At 35.5% G+C, this 16,661-nt stretch overlaps 1 protein-coding gene across 5 annotated transcripts in view; it reads right to left on the minus strand.

Moving 5' to 3' along the window:
* Nucleotides 1–288: 288 nt before the first annotated feature.
* Nucleotides 289–16,661, minus strand: part of PBK (PDZ binding kinase) — a 28,552-nt gene continuing 12,179 nt past the window's right edge. For 3 of the 5 annotated variants that reach the window (XM_037024732.2, XM_073232732.1, XM_073232730.1), the window contains exons 4-8: nucleotides 13,256–13,398; nucleotides 10,724–10,893; nucleotides 9,178–9,307; nucleotides 1,737–1,910; nucleotides 289–1,178 (exon numbers count right to left, since the gene is read on the minus strand). In XM_037024732.2, the coding sequence (XP_036880627.2) occupies nucleotides 979–1,178; nucleotides 1,737–1,910; nucleotides 9,178–9,307; nucleotides 10,724–10,893; nucleotides 13,256–13,398 (817 nt within the window). In that variant the 3' untranslated portion in view covers nucleotides 289–978. The remainder of the gene's footprint in view (nucleotides 1,179–1,736; nucleotides 1,911–9,177; nucleotides 9,308–10,723; nucleotides 10,894–13,255; nucleotides 13,399–16,661) is intronic. The other 2 variants (XM_073232731.1, XM_073232733.1) reach the window with 2 other exon arrangements.

Genomic DNA, 16,661 nt, shown 5'->3' on the forward strand with positions numbered 1-16,661 from the left:
TTGTTTAAAGTTCAGAGTGCCATAGTTCCTAATCTTTCTAAGATCTCCCAGGTGACAGTTATTTTTAAATTCTGCAGTGAAGTCTGGGTAGACCACTGAGCTTCACAAGCACAATTCAGGAAGTGAAAGTCCTCAGGGGGGGCTGTGGCTCACACATGGACACTACTGACACAAAGCACCTCATTTAACAGATCAACAAAATAAAGGCAAGAGGAAACAAACCTATCCCACTCACTCGGTAAGTCTGCTGACATTTGAATCAGAGGAGTGTAAAATAAGATAATATGCTTTCTGGTAACTAAAGTGTCCTTTATTCGATATTATAAGAGCTTTATCATTTTTACACCAGAACTTTGAAATACTTAAGATAGATTAGTAAATAAAAAGGATCAGTACAGAAAATACATTAGATAAATTCAAGCAAAAACCAAAGGTCTAGGGAGATCCAAGAGAACAAGACATGCCTTGGCTGAAAATATGTGGAGCTAACCTCTTGAGCCACAGTCTCTCAGCTGGCAGTGACAACAAGCGCATGCCAAGGAAGGCCAGCAAAAGTGAAGCGAATGTAGACTCATTCTGTACTGCACAAAGATTTCAGCAGATCCATTAAAATAGAAAATACCTGAGAAAGATCATTAATAAAAGTAAGTCACTTAATCCAAATTAACATTAGATAAACACTATAGCATTTTATTGCTAGTGTCAAATCTGTATGAACAAGTTCAAATACTGAGTAGCTCATTTCTTAAACTTTATAGAAAACCCACTATCATCTCAAATGCCTATCGTAAGCATACATGAAATACCTTTATATCAAAAAGTTGTTCAAATGTTAACAGCTGCTATGGTCCTAAAATAGGCCACTACCAAAATGTTGAATAATTACAGATCATAGTAACTATACAGATGTATTACAGTAAACAGCAGTTATATACATGAGCCATACTTGAAGCTCAGGTGGTCATGAACATGAGGTTATTACTGGACATCTGTTTCCAAAGTTTCCACAATCTGTGCAGCAGAAGGACGATCTTTAGGAGCTTCATTTGTGCACACAGAGAAGAGCTCGATCACTTTCTGGTACGTTTCATCCAGGTCTTCCATATTAATAGGTGGCCTAGTTCCCAAAGCTGCATAATATGCTTCATCATCAAAGTCACTTTCATCAAAAGTTTCATCTGTTCGTGAGGGAGTTGGAGATTGAAACCATTAAAGAAAATCACTTTAAGTCGTGCAGAAGCTTAGCCACTGCTTAAACTCACCCTCCTGAAACATTTCATAGTCCAGTATGCTTTTCATCACACCGCGGACAATCTCTTCAATTGTCCTGCCACAGTGTAGATTAGTAACACTGGATTTATGGGCTTTCAACCTTTAACCTCTTCCTTGACAGCTTTCCGATCTTTCCTCAGGCAACACAGTTGGAAAGGTAACTTTTTGCTCCTTGTTAGCTTTCCAATCTTTTTCTCGGGCAAGGGATTTGGTAAAAGTAACTTTGCTTCTCTGGATTTTCTCAGTTTATCCCCCTAGTCTCAACCTGCATCTCATCTGTATGAGATTAAACTGAAAGGGCACCAAATCAACCTTCCGTATTAACTAAATCGATATCTCATGCCACTAAATCAACATGTTCTTTTAAATTTTAACTTAATAGAAAGATAAAATACAATTTTGTAAAATAATCTTTAGTTCAAATTTAAGAGATTAGAATTTATGTTAAAAATTTATAGTTATACCTTCACCATCACCATCTAGAAGATTAATGTGTGGAATAGATAAAGTCATCATTTCCCACAGAGTAAGGCCGAAGGCAAATATGTCTGCCTTGTCAGTAATAATACCATTCTCTTCCAAAGCTTCCTTGGGTTTCCAAGGCTCCGTGCCAATGTAGCAGGCCTCAGGCTCAGTCACTGAAACAAGAGAAATCCAGACAAACTGATCATAAGAGCAAGCACTGGAGATCACTAAGAAAGGCAAGCAACAGAAAAACGGGCAAATGATTCAACAAGTAGTTTAAAGGTTGTTAAATGTAGCCGTGACCATGAAAATACACTCGACCTCATTAATAAGAATTACTTTTTCCCTATCAGATTTTTAAATATTAAAAAAGTTGGTCAGCTGGCATGGTGTAGAGAAACAGCAATTCTCTTAGAAAGTGGTAGGAATGTAAATGGATTGTGGGTATTAACAGTACAGACTTTGGAGCCAAATCACGGTGTCTGAACCTGCAAACTGTGTGACCTTGAGCAGCTCACTTAAATCTCTGTGCTTCAGTTCTTCATTTTCAAACTACACTGTCATTAGGCTGAGAGAAGTACACTTATTTCTCTGCTTGTATAATCGCTAAGTCAGGGAAAAGGCTGAATCACTGGTTCTTAGAGCTTCTGCCCAAAAGTGACATGGGTCCACTCATTTCCATTTAACTTTTAGAGTCAGCTTGTCAATTTCAGCAAGAAAGCCAGCCAGAATGACTGGGATTGGACTGAATCTCTACAGATCAATTTGGGAAGAATTACATTTTAACAGTATCAAATCTGCCAATCCACAATCATGATCTTTCCATTTACTTACATCTTATTTCTCAGTGATGTTTTATAGTGTTTATTATAGAGATGAGACTTTTTTTGTTATATTTATTCTTAAGTATTTCATGCTTTTCGTACTTGTAAATGGAATTTTAAAATTTTTCACTTTCTAGCTATTTATTTCTATTACATAGAAACACAATAGCTGAAAGGTGTTCTCTAGATTCTTTGGCTATTCTACCTAAACAATCGTATCAACTGTAAAAACGACCAATTTAATTTCCTTTCCAACCCTGATGTCTTTGTCCCCTTGCTGGCCTTATTCTCTTAAGTATGATGTTGCCTGTAGATTCTTCTGTATATACACACCTTCTGAGGCCAAAGTTCCCTTCTACGTCTAGTTAGCAAGAGTTTTTATCATGAATGGAAGCTGGATTTTGCCAAATGCTTTTTCTGTACCTGAGATGACTATGTAGTTTCCAAATTTGTTAATATGAATTTTGTTGACTTTGAGCATTAACATAGAGTTAACCCTTAAAGCATGGGTCAGGAATGTCAATCCCTGTGAAGTTGAAAATCCACGTGTAATTTCTGACTCCCCAAAAACGTTAACTACTAATAGCTTTTGTTGACTGGAAGCCTTTCCAATAACATAAACAGTTTGGTTAACACACCTATTTTGTATAATTATTATATACTGTATTCTTACAATAAAGTAATAAACATGTTTTTCAAGTTACAAATCTCCAAAAAAATCTTCCAATATATTTACTGAAAAAGATCTGTATATGAGTGGAGCTGCACGGTTCAAACCTGTTGTTAAGTGTCAACTGTAACTTTCCTGGAATAAACCCTATTTGATCAGATGTACTATCCTTATATACTGTTAGATTCAATTTGCTAATATTTTGCTAAGGATTTTTGTATCTTTGTGAGGGACACTGGTCTGTTTTCTTTTTCCATGATGTATTTGTCAGGTTTTGATATCAGTTATGCTGGCATCAAAACAAATTAGGCAGTGGTCCCTACTCAATATTTTCTGAAAATTCTGTTTAAAATTAGTATCATTTTTTCCTTAGATGTTTGATTGAAAACTGAAAATATCTGGGTCTCGGGTTTTCTTTGGGAAAATGTTTCTTTAATAGGTGGAGGGCTATCTGGGTCTCCTAATTCTTTCTGTATCAATTTTGGTAAATTGTATTTCTCAAAAAAATTGTCCATCTAAGTCATCAAATTTGTAAACAGAGCTGTTTATGATAGTTTATTAATCTTTAAATGTGTGCAGGATCTAGTGATAACCTCTTTTTCACTCCTGATGTCAGCGATTTGTCTTCTGTTCGTGATCAACCAAGCTAAGGATTTGTCAATTTCATTAGCTTTTGAAGAACAAGCTTTTGGTTTTATTAATATTTTCTAGTGTTATTTATTTCACTGATTTCCGCTCATATCTTCGACTTATTTTGGATCTGCTTTGTACTTGTTTCTAGCTTAAAATGTAACATAGGTTATTGATTTAGACTCTTTTCTAATATAATCATGCACACAGCTACAAATTTCCCTCCAAGCTCTGCTTCAGCCGTATGTCATACATTTTGAAATGTTAAATACATATGTAACTTCCCTTGTCATTTTCTTTGATGCACAGGTTATTTGAACTTGCATTGTTGAATTCCCAAGTACCTGGGGGGTCTCCTAGTTATCTTGTTCCTGGTTTCTAAGTTAATTCCATGGTGGTGAAGAAAGGTACTCTATCATTTCTTCAATCATTTTATAAATTTTCCTTTTCAAATTTAAAACCTGTAGTTCTGCTATGAATAGGACAAAACTCAAGCTCTTACAAAACATGCACTAGGGAGTGTTAGGGTATATTCTATTAAAAATGAGAATTTTTCAGTATTTGATTGCTATAATCTCCCTTTCTTCATAAACTGGGTTAAAGTGAAAGCAAACTGAATTTAATTCACTTTCAAACAATAGAAAAACAACAGGAAGGCTGTTCAACAAGAGCTTCTCTTTGGAATCAAAGGAAAGTGCTGCCTTGAGGGGGCTCAAGAAATTTACAAGAAAAGGCAACTAAGGAAACTAGTGTTGGAAGAACAAAAGAGGACCAAGAAGGAGAAATGAGAAGGGTGGAGGCAGGGGGGTGAAGACGGAGGAACAAGCAGGCACGTGCCTGTTCACCCTTTGGGGGGTGCACAGGCTCATCTGAGGATGCCAGACTAGGGCAGTAGCCAGCGGCACGCATGGAAGACGTCTCTGTGACAGCCTTTCCACTTAATCAGCTTTAGGGTGGTAAGGCTCGGAAGGCGGGCCAGGCCAGTATGCGCTCCTTGAAGGCTCTCCCTCCCACCACCTTACATTTGAGGGGCACTTAATGGAATGCACGAGTACGAGTCTACAGACAGGTCCACATGGGCAGTGACTCAGGTGCTGAGCAAGGATTCATACCCCATTTTAAGTGGGTCGGATTCCTATAGGGGTCTGCCAGACTAAAGAGTAGCTTTCTAGAACTTTGGGCCTAATGTATCAGCTCCGACTGGAGACTCCAGCCAACCACAAGTGCATATCCTGTATGTCTGCGTACATTTCTCCAGGTCTGATTAGAATTTAAACATAATGCAAGTGGTTCTCCCACATGTCACCAATCAGGTTGGCTTCCTCGTGAAGATGGATTGTTCTGACTAGTTTGATAAGATCATAGATTAACAGTTCAGCCATTCCTTTTTGTCAAAACAAACTATTTTATTGCCCTTTACTATTTTCAAAGAGTAAGCAGACATTACATCATTCAGTTCTCAGGGACACTGTCAGATTGAAAAGTGATGACACAGGGTCTTCAGCTGAAGCACTGTTTATTTAGGTAGGCCTTCCTCAACATCTCGGCTGGTCAGGTGGCACTGTCATGTCTACACATTCCCTTGTTATAACTGTCATTGTACTTTAGTGTCAGCTATTCAAGAGCTGCTTTCCATCCTAGATATGAGCCCTAAAAGGTAAGGTCTGTGTCTGTCCCATCTTTCTCTGTATTCACAGTGCCCGGCACAGAGCCTAACTATACTGATTAAAAACATGCTAAATAAACTACTCAATCTAGAGATAACCACTGTTAAGATTTGGATTTTTCACAGAACACCCTATGTATATTATAATTATTAAACATGTGAATATATTACCTATTAAAACACAAAAGTTAAAAATAATTTTTAAAGATTGTAGATGTATTTTTTCAAACTTTTCTCAATGTATATGTAAATACATATTTTAAGTGCTATTTTATAATGCATTCATCTCGCTTAATATATTTGGATATATTTTCATGCCTACAAATATAGCTATATAATTTTAATGACTATATGGTATTCTATTGTGTAGTGGTACAAATTAAATCATCCCTTATTGATGGACATTCTCATATGATTTTGCATAATCTGTTCTACTACATGTATTTCTGCAACACAAATTAGCAAAAAAAGATGAATTATGTGATCTTTTTCCAGTACATTCTTATTTCTGAAGTGATCAGGAATAAACTTCCTCACAAACATCCTTAGCCCGCAGATGCCCTGCACAGCTGATTTAGTAGTTTTAGAACCGCTCTGCCGACAGAACCATTAAACTATCTGGTGAAGCTAAGTGCAGGTAAAGGAAATGCCAAGACAGGTCTCCCACGCTTACAAGGGTACTTTTTGTTGAGAAAGCCAGATCAAACTTTTAAGTTAATGAAAAGCTATCTACTGAAAATAAATGCCCTCATAAAGACCTCACAGCAGCACAACCCCAGGGTTTACGGCCACACAGGATGACTGATGCTGGGTGCCAGTGAACATGTAACATGGTAGTACTTTTATTAGAATTGTCACTTTTTCATCATTACTTTGTTTTTAAAGTTGCATAGGTTTGATTCTTCTGTCCCAAATCTCTCTCTTCTATAAACCTAGGTCTATGTTTTGACTTTTGCAGAATGTGAGGTTTTGTAGAAATGAGCATATTAATATTACCAGGCTATTGTAAAAAAATGCCTGCACTGCCCAATTATTTCTTTGGAATGTGTTCTTCAGAATGGAATTACAGGATTGATGCACACAAACATTTTATGCGTTTTGTTTTTTAAAAGAATATTTGATTCCAAACTGCCCTCTGAAGAGGCCATACCACTGTGGACGTTACCAGGGCTATCCAGCAAGTACGTGCTTGTCACCTGGACACACACACACGGCTGCACATTCTGGCCTGTCATTGGCTGCATGGAACCATATGATTAGCTCTGGTCAGTCGGCTGTGGGAGAACTGACCTGTGTCATTTCTGAGCTGGGGCATTTAATTGTTAGTGTAAGTCTTTGTAGAGCAGCCACTATCTAATAGAACTCTCTGTGATAAAAATGTTCTACATCTGCATGGTCTAATACGGTAGCCACTAATCTCATGTAGCTACTGAGCATCTGAAATGTGGCTCAGATGGCTGAGGAAATGATTTAAAACTTTTAAATATTCATTAATTTAAATAGCTGTATGTAGCTAATGGCTACTGTAGTGGACAGCATCCCTCCAGAGCTTTTTCACCTTCCATGCAATGGTGGCAGTACTCCACGGTGGATGTCCCAGCACTGCAGGTCTAAAGTGGGAATGGCACGGAACACAGCCCTAAGGGACGTGTAGCTTGTGTCAGCCGTGGTGCTTTGAGCTACTGAGAATTTTGAGGGTCTATGTTACCACAGCAAAACTTACCTTACCTGAATGATATGCCAATTTCAACTTCTACTTAGTGTTTGAGAGTTCATGTTAACCTATACTGCTGCTCATACTGGCATATAGAGACTTTTCAAAGAATTTTTTAGTAGTCATGGCTTTTACTGAAATGGTTTCTAACTCTGGTGTCCTTCTTAAGCCCAACATTAAGGAAATATTCAAATACAATTCTTTCTACTACTTTTTTTTTTTCAACTTTCAGTCTACAAGGAGTAAGAGAATAGAAAACAGCTCTTTTTTAAAAAATGTCTAGACATCATCATTTATTCATTCAACTATATCTTTCTAATATGAAAATGTCACCTTTATCATATAACAAATTCTATATATTTGGGAACTATTTCTTGACTATTTTTCTACCTATTTTGACATGAGTCAAAATATTCATGAGTCATCAAGTATTCCTGCTTTAATTACTATAGCTTTATAATACTTCTTAGCATTTGGTCAGGAAAATTCCTACTCATTATTCCTTCATAGAATTTTCCTGTCTATATTTAAACATGTGGGTTCATAAGAACTGCATTCACTTTGACACGTTCTAAAAAAAAAATACGTCAAGTTGGGATAGTGTAGAATTCATGGATTTTCTGATTCATTTGCTGTTGCTTTCTGCTTTTTTTAAGGGCTTCCTTTCCTTTCCTTGAATACTCAACTTAATTTCATAAACATTAAATAATGAAAATGCTTTCCTATGAGTAGTTTTCACCTTATCAAATAGGTTTTGGTTTATTATAGTCTCATTATTTTCTGAATATTGTTTAACTGAAATCTGTTTTCTTCTTTTAGCCAAGAATTATTTACAAGTATGTTAGATTTCTAAACAATTTGGGGATTTTTGTTTCCAATTGTGCTACTAATTTCTGGATTTACAGCACTGAGAATAATGAATATCAACCATTCAACTATTTCTTTTTTTTGTAATCTGAAGTTTTCTTTTATAACCTAATATGTGGTCAATCTTAATAAATCTTCTAATGCATAGAGATTGGCCGTATTATTTGCTCAGATCTTCTACATCTTAGTTTTGTCTATTTGATCCATCGAAGATTTTAAAAATTATGGTATAAAACATAATTTCTCCATTTATTTCCTTAAGTTTCAACTTTACTGCAGTTGTTTAGCCTACAGGTTCATGACAGTTCTGTCTTTCTTAGTGACAGTCACTTTATTCAACTTGGCTTTTTCCTTCAATTTGATTTGTAGACTTTTATGTCAGCAGGAATTAAGGTGTATATAAGCTCTAAACCACATTCATTAACCTTCCCTTATATTCATATAAAGAGGCAAATTAAATATTATTTATTAAATAATATGGTGAAAATAGAGACTTTCTCTTTGAGGCTGACACTTAGTTCTTGCCACAGACATATCTTAAATTCTCTGAGAAGAGAATCAATGGTATTTAAAAGAGAAGAATGAGTTGGGGGGGCCAAGGGTCAAAAGGCAGAAAACTGGCCTTCATTAACTCTACTCTTTCCTACTTCCGCTCCAGTTTCTTCTATCAGTTTCCCAAATCTTGCCAGGTGTGATGATGTTAAATTAATTCTTTATAAATCTTATTAAAATTTTACCTAAAACCAACATATTATATATCAACATTTTTTAAAAAATTAAATAAGCCTTATTAAAATTTTATTTTCTATTCCCAGATCTTTTACCACTTAAAAATCCCAAACCAGGTTAGAAATAGTTTCCAATGTTCAATTCAGTGAAAATATTTACTGATAAGAAACCAATAATTTCTATTGCTTATTTGACAAGAGAAAGGAGGGATTTTTATTGTACACTTTTCATAAATAGTTTTTGATTTCTGAGGAATGTGAATTACCTATTTAAATATATAAAAATTAGAAACTTAAAAATTGTATAAACATAAAATGTTTTAAATTAGACTACTACTTACCAGTCATATTTTCATCCAATGGTAGAGAGACTCCTACATCACAGATTTTAATTGTTTCAAAGTCACCTTTAATTACAACATTGGAAGATTTTATGTCTCCATGAAGCAGTTTCTTTTCTTGGTGCAGATACTAAAATAGCGGAAAATTTAACATATCTGAGCAAAAATATAAATTAAAAAATGACAACCTTCAAACAAAAATAACCACTTGAATTCCCTTCCTAAACTACAGGTTTGTATCTGTCCATCACTTCAAATTACTTGCAGCTAGAAAACAGAACATCCCATGTTATCTCAGTCTGCCACACTGACTAGCAACCTGAAAGATGCTTTGGAAATTGATGTCTATTTAAAGATAAACTAACCTTTTTATTTCTAAACCCATCTCATACACTTTTATATCTTGCAGATGTCAAAATGGTTGACAATTTTACTTGAAACTAGTAATTTTTAGGAATAATTTCAGAATCTTCACAATGAGGCATACTTCCCTGACAAACTGTTGAGATACTGCAGAATGACAGATGACAGGGCTACATGAAATTCACAGGCAGAAGGAGAAGTAGAAATGTAAACTAAGGCACAATTTACATTTTGTTTTACACATTAACCCTTTCTTAGAATTGACAAGTATAGTGGTACTCATCCCTAGTCAAAAATGTTATGAAAATACTGCAGAGACAATTCTTGGTATATACCTTAGAACACTTCAACTGTGCTTAATATAAATGTTACCAGTAATAAATTGAATATGCTCAAATATATTCATAATAAATTTCTGAATTCCATTATACAGATACATTTAAACCATTATTTATGAAATAATTCAAATTATTAATTTAGTTTATCATCTCCATTTAAAATCAGGTTTATCTATACACATACTAAAATATGTATTTAGAAATACTACTTTTCTCTAGTTTCACATCTCATGAATACATTTTATTTGAACTCTAAACTTGCAGCTTTGATAATACTTGCAGTATCATTATGTGATTCACTTTTCAGTCATCCAAGTTTTCCGGAGTCATCTTATTTCAGTTTAGGCTATTTAGGGTACAGAATTCTTTTTATTTCTTACATTGTGTCTGTCCAAAGGCACAACAATTCACTTGCATAACATCAAGGGAACTTTTTTCATTTGACCTATAGATGATCATTCATCATGTCCAAAACTTAACATCCCACAAAACAATCTGTGAGCACCTTGCTTACATCAACAGTTAGGCTGCACCCCCAAAAATACTCACTGAATTTTGGTGTTAAATTTTATTAATCCTTTTAAGTAAATCTAACAAATGATCTCTATATGCAAAACTATCTACTTGAGTTATTTCAGGCTATGTGAAGGCCTCAAACCACACTTTGCTAATCAAAATAAGGAAACAGTGCATTCTACAACATGACAAATTCTATAAAGACTTTAACACAAAAGGCAACTCCTTCTGGGGAAAAAAAAGATTCCACCCTAGAATTAGGTATACTATGAAGTATTTAGTTTTTTCAGATTCCACAAAAGTCATTTACAATAAAATGGCATATTTACCTTTAACCCTCTTGCCATATTCAAAGCAACTTTAAAAATGATGGCTGCTGGAAAAGGATCTTGGCTCTTTTTATATTGTTCTTCTATTAAGTCATTTAGAGACTTTTCACCTCCATATTCCATAGCAAGGCACAGACTACCATCAGTGGCTTCAGTGAAAGCACGATAGCCTTAAAGAAAACACGACATAAGGAACAGGGAAGAACAACAGTATTTAAGTTATAGTAATGTGACTGAAAATGGATCTGGACTAACCCTGACAAACGTACGATGAAACAGCTCTTATTTGTAACTAATTCATTAGACTTAATTTAAAATGTCTTCAGTGTTTGCCAATAGTATCCCAAATTAAAATAATTTTCAATACTCTAAGCCCTCCTAAATATAATGGTTTTCCCAGCCCTACTTATATTAAAAATGAAAATAAGGAAATTGCCGGGAGCCATGCTACTCAAGCTGTGTAGCAAAGCTCAGGCTGGAGGAAGAACCCCACAAATCAGGGGCCTTTGCAGCTGGCTCCCTCTATTACCCACCTTGATTTTGTTATTTTCCATTATACTATTGGCTTTGTTTTTACCTGCATTGTTGCCAAAGACTAAGCTAACCTTTGCTAAGCAGCACGGAAAAGATGAGAACATAAACTTCCCAGGAGCTTTTCAGGACGGTGCTCCTGAAGAATAGAACACGCAGGGGCCAAATGGCGATCTTAGCCTAAAGTACCGAAACCTGCTGTTAGTCAAACATTGACCACCCCATTTCCACTGAGAATGCCCCCCTTGTTTACAATGCTAGTGAAACTAGTGATGGAAAGTTTTATAGAAATAGAGTCATGAGAAAATATTGAATAGAATAACCCTGTTGACACTTAATCATCTCATGTTTTCTTCCCTCTACTACTTGCATAGTTCATTTTTCTTCTTACCTAATTATGGCCCTTTACTAGAATTTGTGCCTCATAGGTGAAATTACCAAGTACCATAATTTTCCAGGAAGTAAAGATACCTCAAAACAAGTGCTGGGCATAGAAGCCATGGAGCATAAATCTGCAAAGAAGTGAAAAACTAACCTTTTCAAAGAATATTACTTCTCTCTCACTTACCAGCTTTACATCTCCCTGTATGGCCCCGGAAGATGGCTGGTTAAGGGAGGAACAACCTAAGACAGGCACAGTCGCAGGGGGGCCATCAGGTGAGAAAAAGGGGGCCAACAGAGGTGAGGCTTAGAACCTCACCCCCGCAGTTTTGAGAGAAATCTTCTGCACCTGTGGATGTTTTGATGCCCTTGTTCAGCTTGGATTAAGACCTGGTCTGTAGGCACAAACCTGATCATCTACACCTGCCTTCTTACAGTTCTAAATCATGCTTTCTATCTATATCTTGCATTTACTTACTACATTAACATTTTATTAGATTCACATATAAAGTATAAAAATCAAATGAATAATCATACATTATATTTGACGTGACTGTTTACAGTTTAAGGTTTGTAGTTAAAACAGAAGCAGTTTCTATGGTATGAATGCTCTTGCGTTGTTCACCATGTAAGAACTTGTTTAGTCCCTGCAGTAGCGGAGTCACGGAGAGCTGTGTAGCACATGTCAGGGAGATTTTGGTATCCACACAGGAGAAAGAGAGATGTAGATAAGAAGGGGAAATTTAGTTCGCTGCCTACTATGCCCTATAAAGGGGTATAAAATGAAGATATGAGTTTATGATTTTAGATTGATTATAAATTTATTAAAGCCTCTAAGAATATTTTTGTGGGAAAGAATCCTAGCTAACTGTGGCACTAGGTGACCTGTATTTCACCCTGAGCTAATCGACTCCATAGTCGCTGCTACATAGTGCATGCTCCTACTCAGAAACTGCGTTGCATAGAAACGTAAAACACAATAGAGTCCATGTTGATAGGAAAAGTTTCAGTCAAGGAACAGAAAAACAATCACCTGTCTAACGCTTAACCAACCATGAATAGATTAGAAAGGAAAAGAAAAAAAAAAAGCTTGCCTACACTTATTAACCTACTGCCTATACTAATTAATCATCAGAATAATAAAAAATAATCATATCCTTGTGCAAAATGGTATAAATAAAGCTGTCATCGGCACTTTGTCGAGAGACCACCTCCATCTGACTCCGTGTCCTGTCTCTCCATACGCCGACTCCGTCCTGCACCTTCGGGCAGGAGCTGGACTCCCGCAGGAAATTACATAAATGAAGATCATTTTATATTTCTGAATTCTCCATAGTGAATTCAGCACCATAATGAACTATAGTCCCATGAAATTTTAATCTATAATGAAGAACACCATAGTGACTATATCTAAACCCATGAAATTTTAAACGTATACTTAGGCACCTAAAAATATTATATACTAATTTTTAATTTAGAATGTTCACATTAATTTGATTCCTGCCAAATTACAACACCATCTTCATTTTTATTAGTGAAACCAGTTAAGAGATTATATGAGCTGTTACTGGATAATCACAATATTACACTAGACATTGTTACCAAATAGTTTAAACCTACCTACGATGTTCGGATGATGAAGGTCTTTCAAAATCTTAGCTTCACTGGTTAGTCGCTTTTGATATATACTTTGATAATGATCATCACATCTCAGATTAATCTTCTTCACAGCCCAAGGAGAATGAGACAAACCTCTTGGAGATCTTAAAAAATAATTAACCAAAACATGTATAGAAAGATAATAACCATAATACATTTCAAAAGACTAACAAGAACTTCCAAATTTTGAAAAGGACTTGATAGTAATTTGTTGCTTTTTAAAAGAATATTTAAAATATTTTAGACGATCAACACCTCTACTACATGTCCTTTTTAATTGGGAGATATACCGATATATCTACTGATCACAAGAGATGTCTGCTATCCATTGCTGGAAAGGAAGGGTTAAAAAGAGAACTAGAAGGAAAAATACAGAATGTTATAAATTTTAAACTTTAAAATTACCATATTATTTTCTAATTTTTCCATTTGACCATGTCAGACCACCAACTATTTATCAAACATTTAGCTATATGTACCAGAGATGAGTTATGGAATGTTAATAAACACTAATGTCTAAGAAACTTAAAGAAGATGCCCATATGTAATCGTGCAAATAATAACAGACTGTTCTTTACCAACAAACCCCTCTCCTCTGCACTAACCAGTACTTCTTACACCTTTTACCATATATTGAAAGACATGCCTTTAACGAGACAATAAACACACAAATGAGAACTAAAGTGTGTATTTTGAGGAAAGATTCAGCTATTTTTAAGAATATCTGAGGTGTGAATGTTTTGAGTTCTAAATAAACAGGTGACACAGTCAGGGAACGGTTTCCCTGGCACCACAGGCAGTTATGCATGAGGAGAGAAGCCTGACGGGTGAAGTGTACACAGCACACAAGCACAAGAGCCAATGAAAGAGTCTCAACAGTTAAAGATAAAAAGTTTACCCAGAAGAACACAAAACAACACACTGAACCAAGAAGCCATTAAGTTTTGTACTACCTCAGCATGACTCTATAGTTGCAGGACCTTTTCTTGAAATCAAAAGACATGTATTCAAAGAGTTATTAGATTTCTCAACTCATATACATCCATCATCCATAAGTGTATATACACTATTCTTAAATCTCCTTCAGTTTTACACAACAATATTTGGGGATAACCACTTCCATACCATTTTATTATGAAAAATATATTTTTCAAGGTTCAAGGGGGTACTCCATAGTTCTTGAATGTTTATAATACAGTGAACAAGTCCATCTTCACCTTTTCCATAGCATATCCTAATCTACAAAATGACAAGAACATATTTTTGAAATCTGAAAATACTTCTCCAAGCTAAAAGTTGGTTTGCTGAAAAGAGTAATAAAATAGGCAAATTTCTGATGAGATTGCACAAGAAAAATAGTAAGAGGAAGCACAAATAATACTGCAAAAAAAAAATGGGACATACCTACAGGTTCAGGAGAAATAAGAAGTATAAGCAAATCTAACACTTTTATGCCAATAAATCTAAAAGGCAAAATGGACAAATCTTAGACAAGTCTAAGAAAACTGGTGAAAGAAGAATTGTAATCAAGAGTTTAAAATCTTCCCAAAAGAAATACAAAGCCTAGATAATTTTACAGGTGTTTATTAAACTTTGAAGGAACCTATCATTCAATCTTGCACAAACTGTTTCAGGAAATAGAGAAAGGATCAATGAGTCTAGTTTAATCTTTATAAAAAAAATCAAACAGGAACAACAGAAAAAAATCACAAGCCAATTTCACTTATATACAGATCAAATATTCTAAACAAATAGCAAATGAATCCAGTTTATTAAAAAAATAATAATATATCAGTACTACACTGAACTAGGAATGCAAACTTGATTTAACATTAAGAAATAGAGACCTCTGGATTAAAATGGTAGCCTTGTATTACCTCATGAGCATAAGAATAACAGACGATTCTTCACCAACAAATATATACATATAATTTTGATCCCTTAAAACATATATACACATATAATTTTGATCCCACCCAAGCCCCTTAGAATAAAAGCAAATGGATATTTTAAGATATACACCCAGCAAGAAGGATGAAAATAATGAAGAGGAGATAGTAACAAACTCTGGAAGCTTGGAAAGCAGATGAAAGTAACTGACTTAACAGTTCCGAAGAACTTCTTGAAAGTTATTTAGAAAGCAGGTGGATTCCTAGTTACCTTCCCGGATTCTGTATCAGTAGGCAGCGGCCCATCCCGTCCCCCAGGTTCTGAATACAGGAGACTGGCTTTGGAAGGCGCTACAGCAGAGGCCTTTAGCCTCAGGTTTACTGGCGTAACTGAGAACCTGTGAGCCATACAGGAGCAGAGTGATTCATGACCACATGCATACTAAATGCTCAGCGGGTTTTCAGATGTGCATGTATACCTATGTAATCAACATCCAGATCAAAATATAGAATATTTCTACCACCCCCAAAGACTTAGGATGTCATTTTTCATTATTTTTATTCTTTATTAAGGTGTCATTGATATACAATCTTATGAAGGTCACATGAGCAGTACTGCGGTTCCAACATTCACCCACAATATCAAGCCCCCCTCCATCCCATTGCAGTCACTGCCCATCCACGTAGTAAGATGCTACAGAGTCACTACTTGTCTTCACCATGCCGTACTGCCTTCCCTGTGATCCACCTACATTATGTGTGCTAATCATACTGCCCTTTAACCCCTTCTCCCTCCCTACCCCTTCCCTTGGGTAACCGCAAGTCCCTTCTTGGAGTCTGTGAGTCTGCTGCTATTTCATTCCTTTAGTTATACTCCACAGATGAGGGAAATCATTTGGTATTTGTCTTTCTCCACCTGGCTTACTTCACTGAGCATAATACCCTCTAGCTCCACCCATGTTGTTGCAAATGGTAGGCTTTGTTTTCTTCTTATGGCTGAATAACATTCCATTGTGTATATGTACATTCTACATACACACATCTTTATCCATTCATCTACTGATGGACACTTAGGTTGCTTCCATATCTTGGCTATTGTAAATAGTGCTGTGATAAACATAGGGGTGCATATGTCTTTTTGAATCAGGGATCTTGTTTTCTTCAGGTAAATTAGAACATCATTTCCAAAGGAAAATTTTCATATAATTAATAAAAACAATATAGACAAAAATAAAAAACTCGACAGAAGTATCAGAAGATGAAGTTGTGATATCTCCCAGAAAATTTAACAAAAAAGGTGGATTAGAGATCTGCCCAGTAAGTTCAACATCCAAATAATAGGAGTTCCAGATAAAGGACAGAAAAACAGGGGTGAAAACTATCAATAAAACAATGTAAAAAAATTAATTCCCCCAAATTTAATAACAGGAATTTTCAGATTCCAAGAGGCCCACACCCATGCCTGTCATTGTGAAAGT

This window comes from Manis javanica, chromosome 3 (genome assembly GCF_040802235.1).
Source record: "Manis javanica isolate MJ-LG chromosome 3, MJ_LKY, whole genome shotgun sequence".
Lineage (NCBI taxonomy): Eukaryota > Metazoa > Chordata > Mammalia > Pholidota > Manidae > Manis > Manis javanica.